Below are 13,530 nucleotides of genomic sequence, written 5' to 3'. Positions count from 1 at the left end.
GGTAAACTACACATAACATAAAATTTACCATCTTAATCATTTTAAGTGGGTCGTTCGGTGGTATTCAGCACATTCACCTTATTGTGCCACCATCACCACCATCCATCTCCAGAGCCCTTTATCATGCAGACCTGGAACTCCGTGCCCACTGAGCACGAACTCCCCACCCCCCTCCACCCAGCCCCTGGCAACCACCACTCTACTTTCTGTCTGTATGAATCTACTTTAGATACCTCATGAGAGTAGAATCATACAGTATTTGACTTTTTATGACTGGCTTAGCTCACTTAGTTTAATGTCCTCTAGGTTTCTCCATGTGGCAGCATGTGTTAGAATGTCCTTCCTTCTTAAGGCTGAGTAATATTCCATTGTATGTATATACCACATTTCGTTTATCCATTCATCTGTCAGTGGACACTTGGATGGCTTCCACCTTTGGCTATTGTGAACGATGCTGCTATGAACACAGGTGTACAAATATCTCTTGGAGATTCTGCTTTCAATTATTTTGAGCATGGACCCACACGTGGGATTGCTGGATATGTTTTATTTTCCCTTTGGGTCAGAGCACTTATCTAGACAAATAGCTACAGATCTAATTCTCACAGTACATGAAGGGCAAAACGCTTCTAGGGGAAGAGGAAGCAAAACTCCCTTATCTTTATAGCTTTTGTATTTTCCAAGTCTCAGGAGGGGAGGGCTTTTTACAGGAGCTCTGAGAAATCCAGGGGAGCTTACTTCCCCACAACCTGCTTACAGGTGGGCAGACCATGGAGGTTCTCAGCGAGCACTACAGGCAGGCGATGAGGGCAGCCACCTCAGAGGAAGGATAGTTCCTCCCTCTCTGCCTAAATGCCCACAACGAGCCACTCTGGCCACAGACACTTCATCCGTCAAAGGCAACCCTGAAACCAGGGAGTCAGTTCAGATTCTGCGGTTCAGGCCCATCATCCACTTAATAGGTCAAAGAGCACCACTCTGCCTGATGGGGCTCCAATCCCTCAGCACCGTCCAACAGGCACCAGCAGCCACCTCAGGCCACCGTTCCCGACTTAGGGCCCACAGATGGATTTAGGGAGTGTTTACAAACCCCAGTGTTAGAATCTCTTTTTGGAGAAGTGATCCCAAGCTCTTATCAGATTTAACCCAAAAGAGGTTCAATCCACTCTCATAAAAGGGTGACAATTAAAACAAAAACAAAACCTTAATAATGAGGTATTGGGAATTCCCAAAAAATTAAATAGTGAGCTCCTTCAGAGCAGGCCTTGTAGTCACCACTGTATCTCCAGCACTTAGTAAGGTGCTTAGCACATAGTGTGTGCTCAGCAAAGATAAGCCAACAAATGAATGAAGAAGAATCTGTCAAAAACAGATAAAGAAAATGCACCTCAATGAGATGATGTAAGTCAATGAGAAAACTGAATCCAATTTTTCACTTAGCTGAGGAAACACACAGCTGTTCTGTGGGTGAACATTATCATGGATCGATTCATTTGTTCGCTTGTCCACTCAATATTCATTTAACAAATACTTATTGAAATGGAGCGCCTTCTGTACCAGATCCTAGTCCATTGAGACAGACCTGCAAATGAACTGTCACAATACTGGTGGTATAAGGTCAGTGACAGGGACCATACCAAATGCTGGGAGACCCAAGCCAGGGACTGCCTGTGGGAGGGTCAGGGAAGGCTTCACCCAGGAAGTGACATGTGAGCTCAGTGCTGAAAGCTGAGATGCAGGTAGTCAGTGGGCAAAGGAGCCTGTTTTCAGTTTCCATTGCCTGGTGCTGGGCACACACACAATAGGTGCTTCCTAAATGTGGATTGTCAAGTGAACAGCCACCATCTGTAGGGGTAACTCCTTAGCTGGAAATCCCAGAGCATGGGCAACCCAGTCCCCACAGTCCAATATTTTCCATGACTCCTCGGTGTGCCCCATCCCAGCAAGACTCATGGCCACTCACTGCACCTGGAGCCTTATTCCAGCTTCCCCACCTTCACCCATACCGATATCCCTCCCCAGCCATACGTCCTCTCCCTTCTTCCCCTGGACAGGCTGGGCCATCCCTCAAGCCACCTTTTCTCCTAAAGCATCCAATAGGCTACCTCTCCAAGCCCAGTCAACCTAGGTTATGCCTCTCACTGGCTGTGTGACCTAGGGCAAGTCCCTTAGCCTCTCTGGGCCTCAGTTTTCTAAGGACACAATAACAATCATGCTGTGGGGTTACAGGGGAATCCAGCCGGCACACAGTAGATACTCAATAAATGCCTGCTCACTGATTGACTAATTGCCTCCGTTACACATCTGGGCACCCATTGGATGAGCTAGGTTATTTCTCCCAATTCGGGGAGCAAGCAACAAACACCTCAACACCCTCTCCCCCCACCCTTTCTCACGGGGGCTGGGCCAGCAGGGAATTTGACCTGGTTTCTCCAACCCCAATGGAAAAGGTGATACTTTTCTCCAAACTATCTGGTTCACTTTCTGACAAAACTTCTCCAAGCTCTGTCCTCTGTCCAAGCCGCAGAGCACCCACATCATTAAAAGATTATCCTCTTAAAAGCACACTGCTCTTCAAAAGCTTAAAATTGAATACAATTACCAATTTGAATTTGAATTATACTCATTTTAGCCAAAAATAGATTTTGACTATGGGCCTGAGGGGAGTACTTCAGCAACGTTTCCTTGGAACAGGTGAAAGTTAGGTCGTGGCTGTCAATCTCTCAATGTCTCTCTCTCACCCCCAACTCTTCCTCCCTCCCTCCCTTTCAGGTCTCGGCTTGCCTGAGTGGAGAGGCCTTTCTTTGCTCAAACACCAAAGTGAAGGGTCTCCCTCCCTCCTCCCCGCAGAGCACAGTCGCAGGCTGCCCACACTTATCTCCATTTATGCACAGAGCTTTCACCAGTGCACAGGAAGCCAGCTATATGTGTTTCATATAGGCGCATCCTCAAGCAGCAAGGCTAAATAAGGGCATGGGCTTACTCTGCAGACACCACTTCCAGACAAGGCCACCCACCTTGCTCCCACTCTCCTTCCTGCCTTCCTCATTTACCCCACCCCTAGCCCAGACACCCCCTGCTGCTCAGCGGGAGACTCCCAGGCTCTGCTACTTACGGGGGACCTTGGACGTGAGTTTTCCTCTCTGCCTTATGCCACCTGCCTTAAAGGGAGATGACGATCCAGCCAGATAATGCAATAAAGGACTTGGCACTTTGTCCTTGTCCACTTAAGTTTTAGGTAAGAGCTCAGTTAATTATTAAAAATCAGTAAGTGTTATTTATAATAGTCAAGATAAAGAAAAAAAAGCATGAATGGATAAGGAAAATGTGGTATGAAATGGAATATTACTCAGCCATAAAAGAAGGAAATCCTACCATTTGTGACAACATGGATGAACCATGAGGGCACTATGCTAAGTAAAATAAGTCAGACAGAGAAAGATGCTAGAGGAGGGAAAATGGGTTATGGGGTGAGCCCACAACATCAGTAACAAAGAAACAGAATTTCTGGAGGATGAGCCCAGAAATCAGGATTTTAAAAAGATTCCCAGGTGATTCTAATGTGCAGCCAAGGTTGAGAACCACTGAGTAGAGCAGTGGTTCTCAACCTTCTGGCCCTTTAAATACAGTTCCTCATGTTCCTCATGTTGTGACCCAACCATAAAATTATTTTCATTGCTACTTCATAACTGTAATGTTATGAATCATAATGTAAATATCTGATATGCAAGAGGGTCTTAGGCGACCCCTGTGAAAGGGTCGTTCAACTGCCAAAGGGGTCGCGACCCACAGGTTGAGAACCGCTGGAGTAGAGGATCAGAAAGATTGACTTGCCCAAGGTCACGGCTGGTCGGGTAATCCTGGGTCGTAAAGTTCCCGAGCATAGAATTTGGGTCCAGACAGCCTCTGCTCAGGGAACAGGAGCTGGGGCCGGGGGGGAAGGGGGGGCGGCGGGGGCAGGCAGGTTGTTCAGCAGCACCCCATCTTCCCTGGCCTCAGCCCCAGCTCTGGCAGGGCCCTTCAGGCCCAGACAGCTGGGGCAGCTATCAGTGGCCAGGCTGTGCCAGAGAGAGGCATCCTCTTTGCTGAGCCCAGAGGGAGGCCCTACTGTGGTGTGGCCCCAGGTGGGGGAGGGGTGGGTCAGCACACCTATCAGGATCCCTCAGTGCTGGACCAGATCATGAACTGTCCTTGTAAAGCTCGCATGCAGTCATTTCCCTCTGTCACTAATGGGAGTTCTCTCCAAAGCAAATCACCACGGGTCATTTGTGTGGCTGCCTTACCCACAGGGTGAGGCCCCAGTCAGCAGAGCTCCCCTCACTCGCGTGCTCCCATCTGGCCTCCTGACTGATGCCAGCGACCGATGCCGTGACTGGGACTGTCCTTTGGTTTCTAACACAGGAAAGGCAAAATGCACCGAGATGCAGGTTTCCCCAAAGGTCTGGTTTTTGGGACCTGTGCTCTCTCCTCAGGAGACAGTCTCAGAGGCAGGAACGTCCTCAGTAGGCCCCGCACCCCTTGGGGAGGTGGTTAACAGCACAGGCTTTGGAACTGGGCCTAATTGGCTTTGCATCTCTTCTCTTCCAATTCCCAGCTGTGTGACCTTGGGAGAAGATGTGATTCCTCTGAGCCTCAGCTTTCTCTGGTAATAGCGACTACTAAACAGAGTTACTCTGAGGTTTAAAACAGGGAAAGTGTGTTGCACGTACTAAACATTGACAAATGTTGGTGAAACAGAGACAAAAAAATCTTATTCTCTGCCCGATCCCCCATTTATCCATCCAGGAAGAGAACAGGTTTGAGGATGGTCAGCAGCTTGGGAAGGGAAACAGACATGCTTGAGAAATCCTGAATGGCTATGTAGACTGGATGCAAATGCTGAATTGTTCTGGCCACTGACAGCTGCCCCCAGCTGTCTGGGCCTGAAGAGCCCTGCCACCAGGTGCTGGTGATGAACAACCTGCCTTCCACCCCCCTCACCGCCCCCACCCTGAGCAGAGGCTGTCTGGACCCAAATTCTATGCTGGGGAACTTTACATCCCAGGATTACCTGACCAGCCGTGACCTTGGGCAAGTCAATCTTTCTGATCCTCTACAAACTCATGGATCATATGAGTGAGAAAGCCTGGCTCACAGTAGACCTCATGGCAGGCTTTTCCATTTTCAGATCAGCTGAGGGCTTCTTGCCTGAAATCCTAAGACATGCATTGATTTTGGTCTGGTTTTATTGAGATATATCTGACATATAACATTGTATAAATTTAAGATGCACAACATAATGTTTTGACATATGTATACTGGGAGATGATTACCACAATAAGGGGCATGTTTTTTAAAGAGGCCGTGTGGAAGAAACGAAGAGGAGATATACAATAACATGTGAGGGAGACCGTTGGGAGCAGAGAAATGGGGAGATTTTACTAAGTTTCTGTTGTGCGGTGTGAAAATTACAACCTTCCACCTCCCCTAGAAGAGTTCAGCAAAGCCTCCATTTGTTACTGATGGGCTGGGGATCTTTGGGGGGATGCAATGGGAGGCTGAGTTCAACCTCAAGTGGCCTTAAGGTGTAGAGTACCCAGGTCACGCATGGAAAAGCCTTCCGAGCTATGTTACTGTAGTGAGGGTGATCTTGGACCAAAACTTAAATAGGCAGAAATAAGAACTTTATTTAATTTCTATCTCAAGCTCCCATTCTGCCAAGCTGGCAGAAGGCATTAACACTGGGCTTTCTTGGAGTTCTTTCCTCACCTCCCCAGTTATGTGGTACCAAGATGCTGGGTGCATCTTGTTCCTGGGACCCTTACCTCTGTCGGTCTGGTGGCCCTGCCTTGGGTAAGGAAACCTTTCTTCAAAATAGCCCATGTATGGATTTCCTGGTATAATGTACAGCCTTTCGCTTGCTGGGTGACTACCCACGCCCCCACCCCCCACACACACAGAGCAGACAGGCAGGGAGGCTGGGCACAGGTTCCTGCTGTCAAGACCTTCTCTCTCCTCCTCCTGCCTCCCGACATAGGGCAGGATGGGGATGAAAGGAAAGACGACTTTTCCCTCCTGATTCCAGCCATGACATTTTGTATATAACTCAATCCTCTCTTTTAGTGAATTAATAGTCTTCTAAGTTCCCCCAGGACACAGGCTTTGGAACGGCAATCGTCTGCTTTCCACCTGGCCACAGCTTCCATCGTCTGCCTGAAAGGGGATGGGGGTGGGGGAGGAGACATCTTTCTAAGTCAGCACAGCTGGCCCTACTTCATTCTCCGTATTTGTTGCACAGTATTCCATAGTAGGGATAATACCATGGCTTTTGTTTTTGTTTGTTTTTAACCAGCCCACTACTGATTGGAGTTACTGAAAAGGTTAATTTCTTGACATATCACCCCATGATCATCCTGATGACTTTCTCTGACATGATCACAGGCACACCTGATCAGCCAGCTAGAGACAAGGCACTAAAGCAGAACAATTAGAGCTGGGAAAGACTTAGGAAGCCTTGCACCACGCCCTTGCCTGACAAAGGAGAAGAGGGGCCCTGCCTTAGGCCACACCCACCCAGTGGACCAGTTGAGTGGGGAGCATCCAGGTCCCAGAAATCCATACCAGGTTTTCCATCCTGCGTGCAGGAAGGCTAGGAATTCTCAAAGGGGAATGAATATCCCTGCTCTGAGCAAGCTCCTTGAGCCTGCCCTTCTTCCAGCTCACGGCAGCAGAAGCTAGAAGGCATCTCTGGAGGTGGGAAGAGGTGAGACCCAGCGCCTCCCCATAGAGACATTTGTAGCTCCGTGTCTATTTCTGTTGTTGAAATAAATAATTTTCTGCAGCACAAGTTGCTCCACATCTATGTCTTGGATATCTTTCCATGTCTGTATCTACAATTCTATTCTCTGTACTTGCCTCACAGTATTCCCCAGTATGAATAACACCATGGTTTTTGTTTGTTTTGTTTAACCAGCATGCTACTGATGAGCAATCGGGTTGTTTCCAAGATTATAATCCACACTACGGAAGTCCTTTCATGCTCCTTTGTGCACCTGACTCCATGCTGTTCAAATAACTCTGCAACCACACAGTGGGCAGTGGGCAGGGCATCTTTACGGTAACGCTGGATGAAGGGAAGGGTGGAACTTGCCCACAATCACCCAGTGGGTTTGTGCTGGAGATGACCAGCCCTGTGCCCCACTCTAGCCTCCAAACCTAACACTCTCTTAGTCCCAGTTGAGGATCGCTTAATAGTCCTTTATGCTTGGGCACGCTTGTGTTGGACCAGCCTAATTGTTTATTTCAAACTAGAGGCCCAGTGCGTGCATTCGTAATCTGGGCTGCGCCCTCTCGTAATCTTGGACCCCTTGAGGGATGTTGGAGGCCCGGTGCATGGATTCGGCCTGATCCACAGACCAGGCCGAGGACCCCACCAGTGCATGAATCCGTGCACCAGGCCTCTAGCATGCATATAAGATCTTTGGTTAATCTCTTCCCGCCCTCCCCTCTACCCCCTTCCCTCTGAGAGTCATCAATCTGTTCCATGTTTCCATGTCTATATATTGAGCATCTGCCCCTTGGTGGTCAGTGCACATCATAGCTACCGGTTGCATGGTCAGACACGTATCATATTAGCCTTTTATATATATAGATGACCTGGAAGAGGCAAGCGTGTGGGTTGTGCCTGGCACTGCATGCTGAGTGCCAAGGAAGGGAAGAACCACTAGATAATCTTCAATGATGGTTGAACCATCTCCCTGGCTTACAAAGTATATTTAACTCTGTGGTCTCGTTTTATTCCTCTGGGGTCCGTATTACTATCTTCCCCACTTAGAAAGGAGGAAATGGAAGCACAGAATGGTGACTTGTCCACATCACACAACTAGTAGTGGTGGGTGTTGGGGACTTGTTATTTAAAGATATGCATATTGTTAGTACTAAACAGAAAAATAGCATGGCCGAAAGTGTGGAAAACTGAACTTGTAACTACAAAGACAAAATGGCCACATTGCAGAAAGCTTGAGAAAAACTTGGATTCCCCCCTTCACACACACACACACACACACACACACACACACACAAATAAAGAAAGAAAGAACTCTAAAAAAAAATTAGGTGACCATCTCATCACTCCGAACATCAGTTGTCTCATTTTTACAGGAAGAAAATGGTCAGAACAATCACAAGCACAGCAACAGCAGGTAACATATAACTGCCCGCCACCCTAATGCAACAGCCATTGGCAAGCCTGAGCTTCCCCCGCAGGCTTGCATGCAAACATCCATATTTAATATGGCTGTAACCATAGGAAACACACAGTTTTGTGTCCTTCCTTTCCCCCCGACATTATCTCATAAGCTTTTTATCACTTGGCTACATGGATGCAGCAATCGCCTTTTCAGAGCCTGAATTCACTCAGATTCATCAACTCCTGCTGCCAGTGCTAAACATTTACTGCGGCCAAATTTTCACTATTTTGGCTGATGCTGCAGGAAACATCAGAGAGATTCCCTGAAAGTTAGAGGCTGTCTGAGGCCTTAAGACCCTGAGCGCCTGCCCTCCCCAGGCTGTTCACCCAACCCCACCTGCCTTCTGCCCTGGTGCCTGGTTCTCCCTGGCGGCTCCCAGGGCCCGAGGCAGAGCTGAGACGTTGCCTGACAATGTCCTGAAAATGCTCAGGGGCCTCCAAGCAGCCCCAGGACACGCTCGGAGAAGCTCAGAGGGAAAGGGCGGAAAGGGCTTCCCCTGGTGTCCCCGTAGCCCCTCCTGAGAACATATGGATTTATGCTCTATAACCTGAACTCAAGAAATTCTTCTAAAAACTAACCTAAAATCCCATTTGCTCATCTTTCTTCATAAGACATACACCTTTTTGGCCATAGGCCTGTGAGAATCGCTCCAAAAAGTGTAGGAATGCATAACATTGTCTCCAATTTACCAGGTTCTTTAGCTCCTTAAACCTATCTGTGTCTGATTAAGAACACAGCCTATAGTGATTTTTTTTCTCTCTCTCCATCCTTCTGACTGCCGCCAGTTGCTTTTGCTGGATGCAACTCCACAAGCGGCCTCTTTTTCAGCCTTGAGCCAGTATCCATCCCACCCATTCACCTGCCAGTCACGGGGAGGCTTCAATGGACGTATTAGAATCCTGGGGCAAGCTGCAGCTCGAGAGCCACATGCGGCTCGTTGGCCCCTTGAGTGTGGCTCTTCCTAAGCCTTAGGAGTACCCTAATTAAGTTAATAACAATGTACCTACCTATATAGTTTAAGTTCTAAAAAATCTGGCTCCCAAAAGAAATTTCAATCGTTGTACTGTTGATATTTGGCTCTGTTGACTAATGAGTTTGCTGACCACTGTATTAGAAGATGCATGCCTTAGGACGAGGGGAGGGGTGGGGCGGATTGGAAGAGCTGGGTTCAAATTATGCTTCCCCACTTGCTGGCAGTGAAACCGTGGGTCCGTCATGTAACCTCCCTGAACCTCCGTTTTCCTATCAGAAATAAATAAATAAATAAACGGGAGCCATTACAACGTGTACTTAGCGAAAGTGTTGGGAGATCCCGTTTGTGAAAGCACTGGATACACCTTAAAGCACCTACGAGTGCCCCGCACCTGGGACCTCTTTTCAAAAAAACATTCCAAGCGCCCCCACCCCCCCACCCCCGCCCAAAGTAATGTTCTTACTGCTTTTCTTATCCACCTGGGGTGGGGACTAGCTCCACTCTGCCCCCACCAGGACCCTCGGATCTAACTACATCTACTGGCGCCCTGCCCAGGTGAGCCCACATCTCAGACCCGGGGCGGGGAGCTCACACGAGATACCCCAAACGCTCCCTCCCACTCCAGACCCACCAGGACCCTCCTCCTCTCTTCTGCACCCCTGACTCTTCCACCCAGACTTGAGCGCGCCCACCCTTCTCCCTCTTTCCAAGCGCACGCGCGCAGCGGGGCGCCCACAACGCGTCCTCCAGCACATCTGGGCGCGTGGGCTGCCACAGCTGGAACGGGGGTCCAGCGTGGCCCGGCTGGGCTCCCGGCTGCGCCCCACCCCCACCCCGGCCCCACAGATAGTGGATCAGGGAGAGGTGGTGGGGTGAGGGGAGCGGGAGAGCCGGCGGGGCGGGGCCCGCGGGGTGGCGGGGCGGGGGCCTGCCGGCCGGGCCGGGCGGCTGAGGAGCCGGGGACAGAGGCGCGGAGGCGCGTGGAGCCAGCCGCAGCCGATCCGTGCCCGCCCCGCGCCGCCATGCCCCTGGCCTTCTGCGGCAGCGAGAACCACTCGGACGCCTACCGGGTGGACCAGGGCGTCCTCAACAACGGCTGCTTCGTGGACGCGCTCAACGTGGTGCCGCACGTCTTCCTGCTCTTCATCACCTTCCCCATCCTCTTCATCGGTGAGCGCGCGCGCGGGGGCGGCGGAGTAGGGGAGGGGGTGGCGGAGTAGGGGAGGGGGCGGCGGGGCCCCGCGGCCGCGGCTTGTTCCCCTTCGGGGGTCCCCTCCCCTAGTCCCCTGCTCTGTGGACTACCCCGCCGTTCCGCACTCTCACGTCTGCACTTCCCTTTACTCCCCCGGGTGCCCCTGAACCTGCACCGAACAAGGCGGACGCTCCAAACCCAGGGAATCCCCAAGTTTTGTCACCTCAGGACCGGAGCTGGGGTGGAGAAAGGGGAACACAGAGGTTTCTGTACCCACTGAAAAGGTCGGGAGGGGCTCGGGCTGTGTTGAGCCGGGTCACCCCTCCCCCAAGGCACCCTCCCTGTCAGCCGAAGCTGGGCCCAGGAGGAGTGCAGCCTGCGCCTCAGAGGCGGACCGAGGCCCTGCAAACCCTTGTGTGGTCTCTGACAATCCCAGGGTCCCACTCGGCCTAGGCGAGGAGAGCGGGGAGCTAGGGACAAGGATCCCCTTCCCTGCGACCCCACGTGAGCGCGTGTCTCTGGAGCGCAACTTCTCAGGCTCGGTGCCAGCAGCCCCTGACTTTGGACGCCAGAGGCCCCCCGCGCCACTGCTTGAAAGCTCTCTGCAAAGTTGGGCGCCACTGCCCTGACAATCATGCTCATGCCTGGCTCTTCACCGCGTCCCCTTCATCCCTCTTCAAGACCTTGAATTTCCCAAGCTGGCTGGCTCTGTCAACTCATCCCCCTGCCTCCTCAAAAGGTGGTGATTCAGTCTAAGAATAAAAAAAGCAAATCTTAAAATTCATATGCAGTTTTGGGGAAGAAAGAACATATTGTAACAAAATTCAAAAGAGCAGGATGCTGCAGAAGCAGAGTTGCTAGTTGTTGACAAATAGAAACAAGAAGGAAGCATATGCAACATATGCTCATATGTGTATCAAAAATTATACCAACATTTACATTTCTGTTCTCAACCAAATGGTTTATTTATGTGATAACTTGTCACACAAGAGATCAATATATAAAATGGGTAGGTGGGCCTGGGCGGGTCCAGGCTTCATGCTTGGACATTTAGTTCATGTGTACCATGGCACAGGTGTACCAAGGGGTATGCTCCTCCCCCCACCGTGGACCCAGTGTCGAAGCACCTTCCTGGGGTTCATGCACCTTCCTCCCCGTTCACCAGGCTTCCCACCTCTTCTTGTCTCTCCTTGCAGGATGGGGCAGTCAGAGCTCCAAGGTACACATCCACCACAGCACGTGGCTCCACTTCCCTGGGCACAACCTGCGCTGGATCCTGACCTTCATGCTGCTCTTCGTCCTAGTGTGTGAGATCGCGGAGGGCATCCTGTCTGACGGGTGAGTGATTCTCGTCTGCTCCAGGTGCTTCCTGAAAGGCTCAGGGAGAGCCTGGCTCACCTGCATTCCATGAGCCAGTATCACTTGCTAATTAACCCAGCAGCTGTTCCCCCAGCATCTCCTGTGTGCCACTCTCTGTGCCAGGCACTGGACACAAGTGAGCCCTGCTCCCAGTGCAGCAGGGAACCCAGATCTGAATGCCACAACCCAGTGAGGTCATCCCAGAGCCTATTGGAGTGCCCAACTCTGTGGAAGGTACCCAGCCTCTTCTACCAGCTGCTGGGGTTACCTTACTGGGGGGAGGGGGGATACTCTTGCTTAAGATCTTTCCTTGGTTTCCAATTGTATATAATGTCCTTAGTCCTCAGCCTGGCATCCAGCATCCTCACAGTCAGCTCTCTGTGCCTGTAGGCACAAAGGCACCACCTAGAAAAGCAGGCGGGTTGGGAGAAGTGCATGGGGCTGAAGCATGAAACACAGCAGGTGCGTGAGCAGAGCGATGGAGGTTGAGTGTAATCGGCGGTAATCAGCACAGCACTTTTTGGTGCGAACCCTAGAGGGTGTCCAGGGCAGGTTTGGAGCCAGGGAGAACGTGGAGGTAGAAACAGCACTTAGGAGGTGATTGCAGTCATCGAGGTGAGAAATAATAGCAGCTGCAAATGGTGTGTCAGCAGTTGGGAGTGCATAAGAGAAGGGGGCGAAGCAGTCTTGTCACTAAGGAAGAATGGAAGAATCAGCAAGGCTCAGCTACTGCCTGGGCGAGGAGGTGGTGAAAAGTGGGGGCATTTGGCTTAAATATCTGAGGTCCAGCCCTTCTGAGCTGGAATCAGTGTGTGCTCAGACCCCACTCCTGCCAGCCCGGGCTCCTGCAGCTGGATGGCAGGGGGATGGGATCCCTCACCGCCCCACACACTCCCTCACCCTCCTACTGTCAGTGTCCCTGCATCCTGGCTTCAGTGGTAATCTCTGTGATAACTGCTTGCCTTGAGGCTTCTCTTGAGTATCAAAGTCCCCAGACCAGCAAGATGACCAGAATGCGTACAGCCACAGTGACTAGCAGGTGACAAGTCCCCAACACCCTTTTCAAAGCACACAAATGCTAGATAGGGGAGGGATGCCGTGTGAGCCTTTAGGCCAGAAATACCCACTAGGTTATAATTAGCAGGGACAGAGAAAGACACTCCGCCCATGGAGAAGGTAGGCCTGGGTCTTCTGCTAGCACTTCTGCCATGTACATACCAGCTGTGGGTCTTTGGACAAGCCACCCAGCCTCTCTTTCATTCTTATGAAATGAGCATTATAATCCCTGCCTTGCCTGCTTCACAGGGCCATAGAGGATGGAATTAGAGCACAAACAGGGTGCCAGACAAGGAGTGGCAGAGCCTTGGGCAGATAGCATATCCCCAGAGCGTGGGAGACTGGAGTGAACCAGGTCGAGGACTTTTCTGCCTTAGGCTGTCCAGCAGCCCCTCCTGTGTGGGCTGCACCTGTATCCCAAACCTCTCCAGCTCAGTGCAAACCGCCCTCTCCTCCCCAGCAGACAGGTCAGCTCCTGAACCGGGCACTTGCTGGTCTTGGCTGGCCTCTATCTGTGGCCCCAAAACCCTGAACAAGCAAGTGTGAAGGAGGGGCATCAGAAAGGAGCAGACAGGAAGAGAAGCCACAGTCCCTGCCCTGTGGCACCCCCAGTCTATCCTGGCCTGGTTTTACAGACCTGCCTGGAAGTCTAGGGGGCAGGTGGGAGTGGAGGCTGGTTAAAGCAGTGGTCTTCAAACTTGACTTTAATTTAGGATAAGCCT

General features: G+C 51.0%; 1 protein-coding gene across 12 annotated transcripts in view; it reads left to right on the top strand.

Annotated features, from left to right (window-relative positions):
• The first annotated feature begins 10,127 nt into the window (after positions 1-10,127).
• The window catches only part of ABCC8 (ATP binding cassette subfamily C member 8), a 68,999-nt gene continuing 65,596 nt past the window's right edge, over positions 10,128-13,530 (top strand). For 10 of the 12 annotated variants that reach the window (XR_004970446.1, XM_036325567.1, XM_036325569.1 and 7 more), the window contains exons 1-2: positions 10,224-10,371; positions 11,590-11,731. Coding sequence is in view for 11 of the 12 variants with exons in the window: in XM_036325567.1 (XP_036181460.1) it covers positions 10,224-10,371; positions 11,590-11,731 (290 nt within the window). In the remaining variant the exon portion in view is untranslated. Of the gene's footprint in view, positions 10,372-11,589; positions 11,732-13,530 lie in introns of all 12 variants that reach the window. The other 2 variants (XM_036325568.1, XM_036325566.1) reach the window with 1 other exon arrangement.

This window comes from Myotis myotis, unplaced genomic scaffold (assembly GCF_014108235.1).
Source record: "Myotis myotis isolate mMyoMyo1 unplaced genomic scaffold, mMyoMyo1.p scaffold_m19_p_10, whole genome shotgun sequence".
Lineage (NCBI taxonomy): Eukaryota > Metazoa > Chordata > Mammalia > Chiroptera > Vespertilionidae > Myotis > Myotis myotis.
The sequence above is the reverse complement of the archived record's forward strand: the minus strand, read 5'-3'. Positions and strand labels throughout refer to the sequence as shown.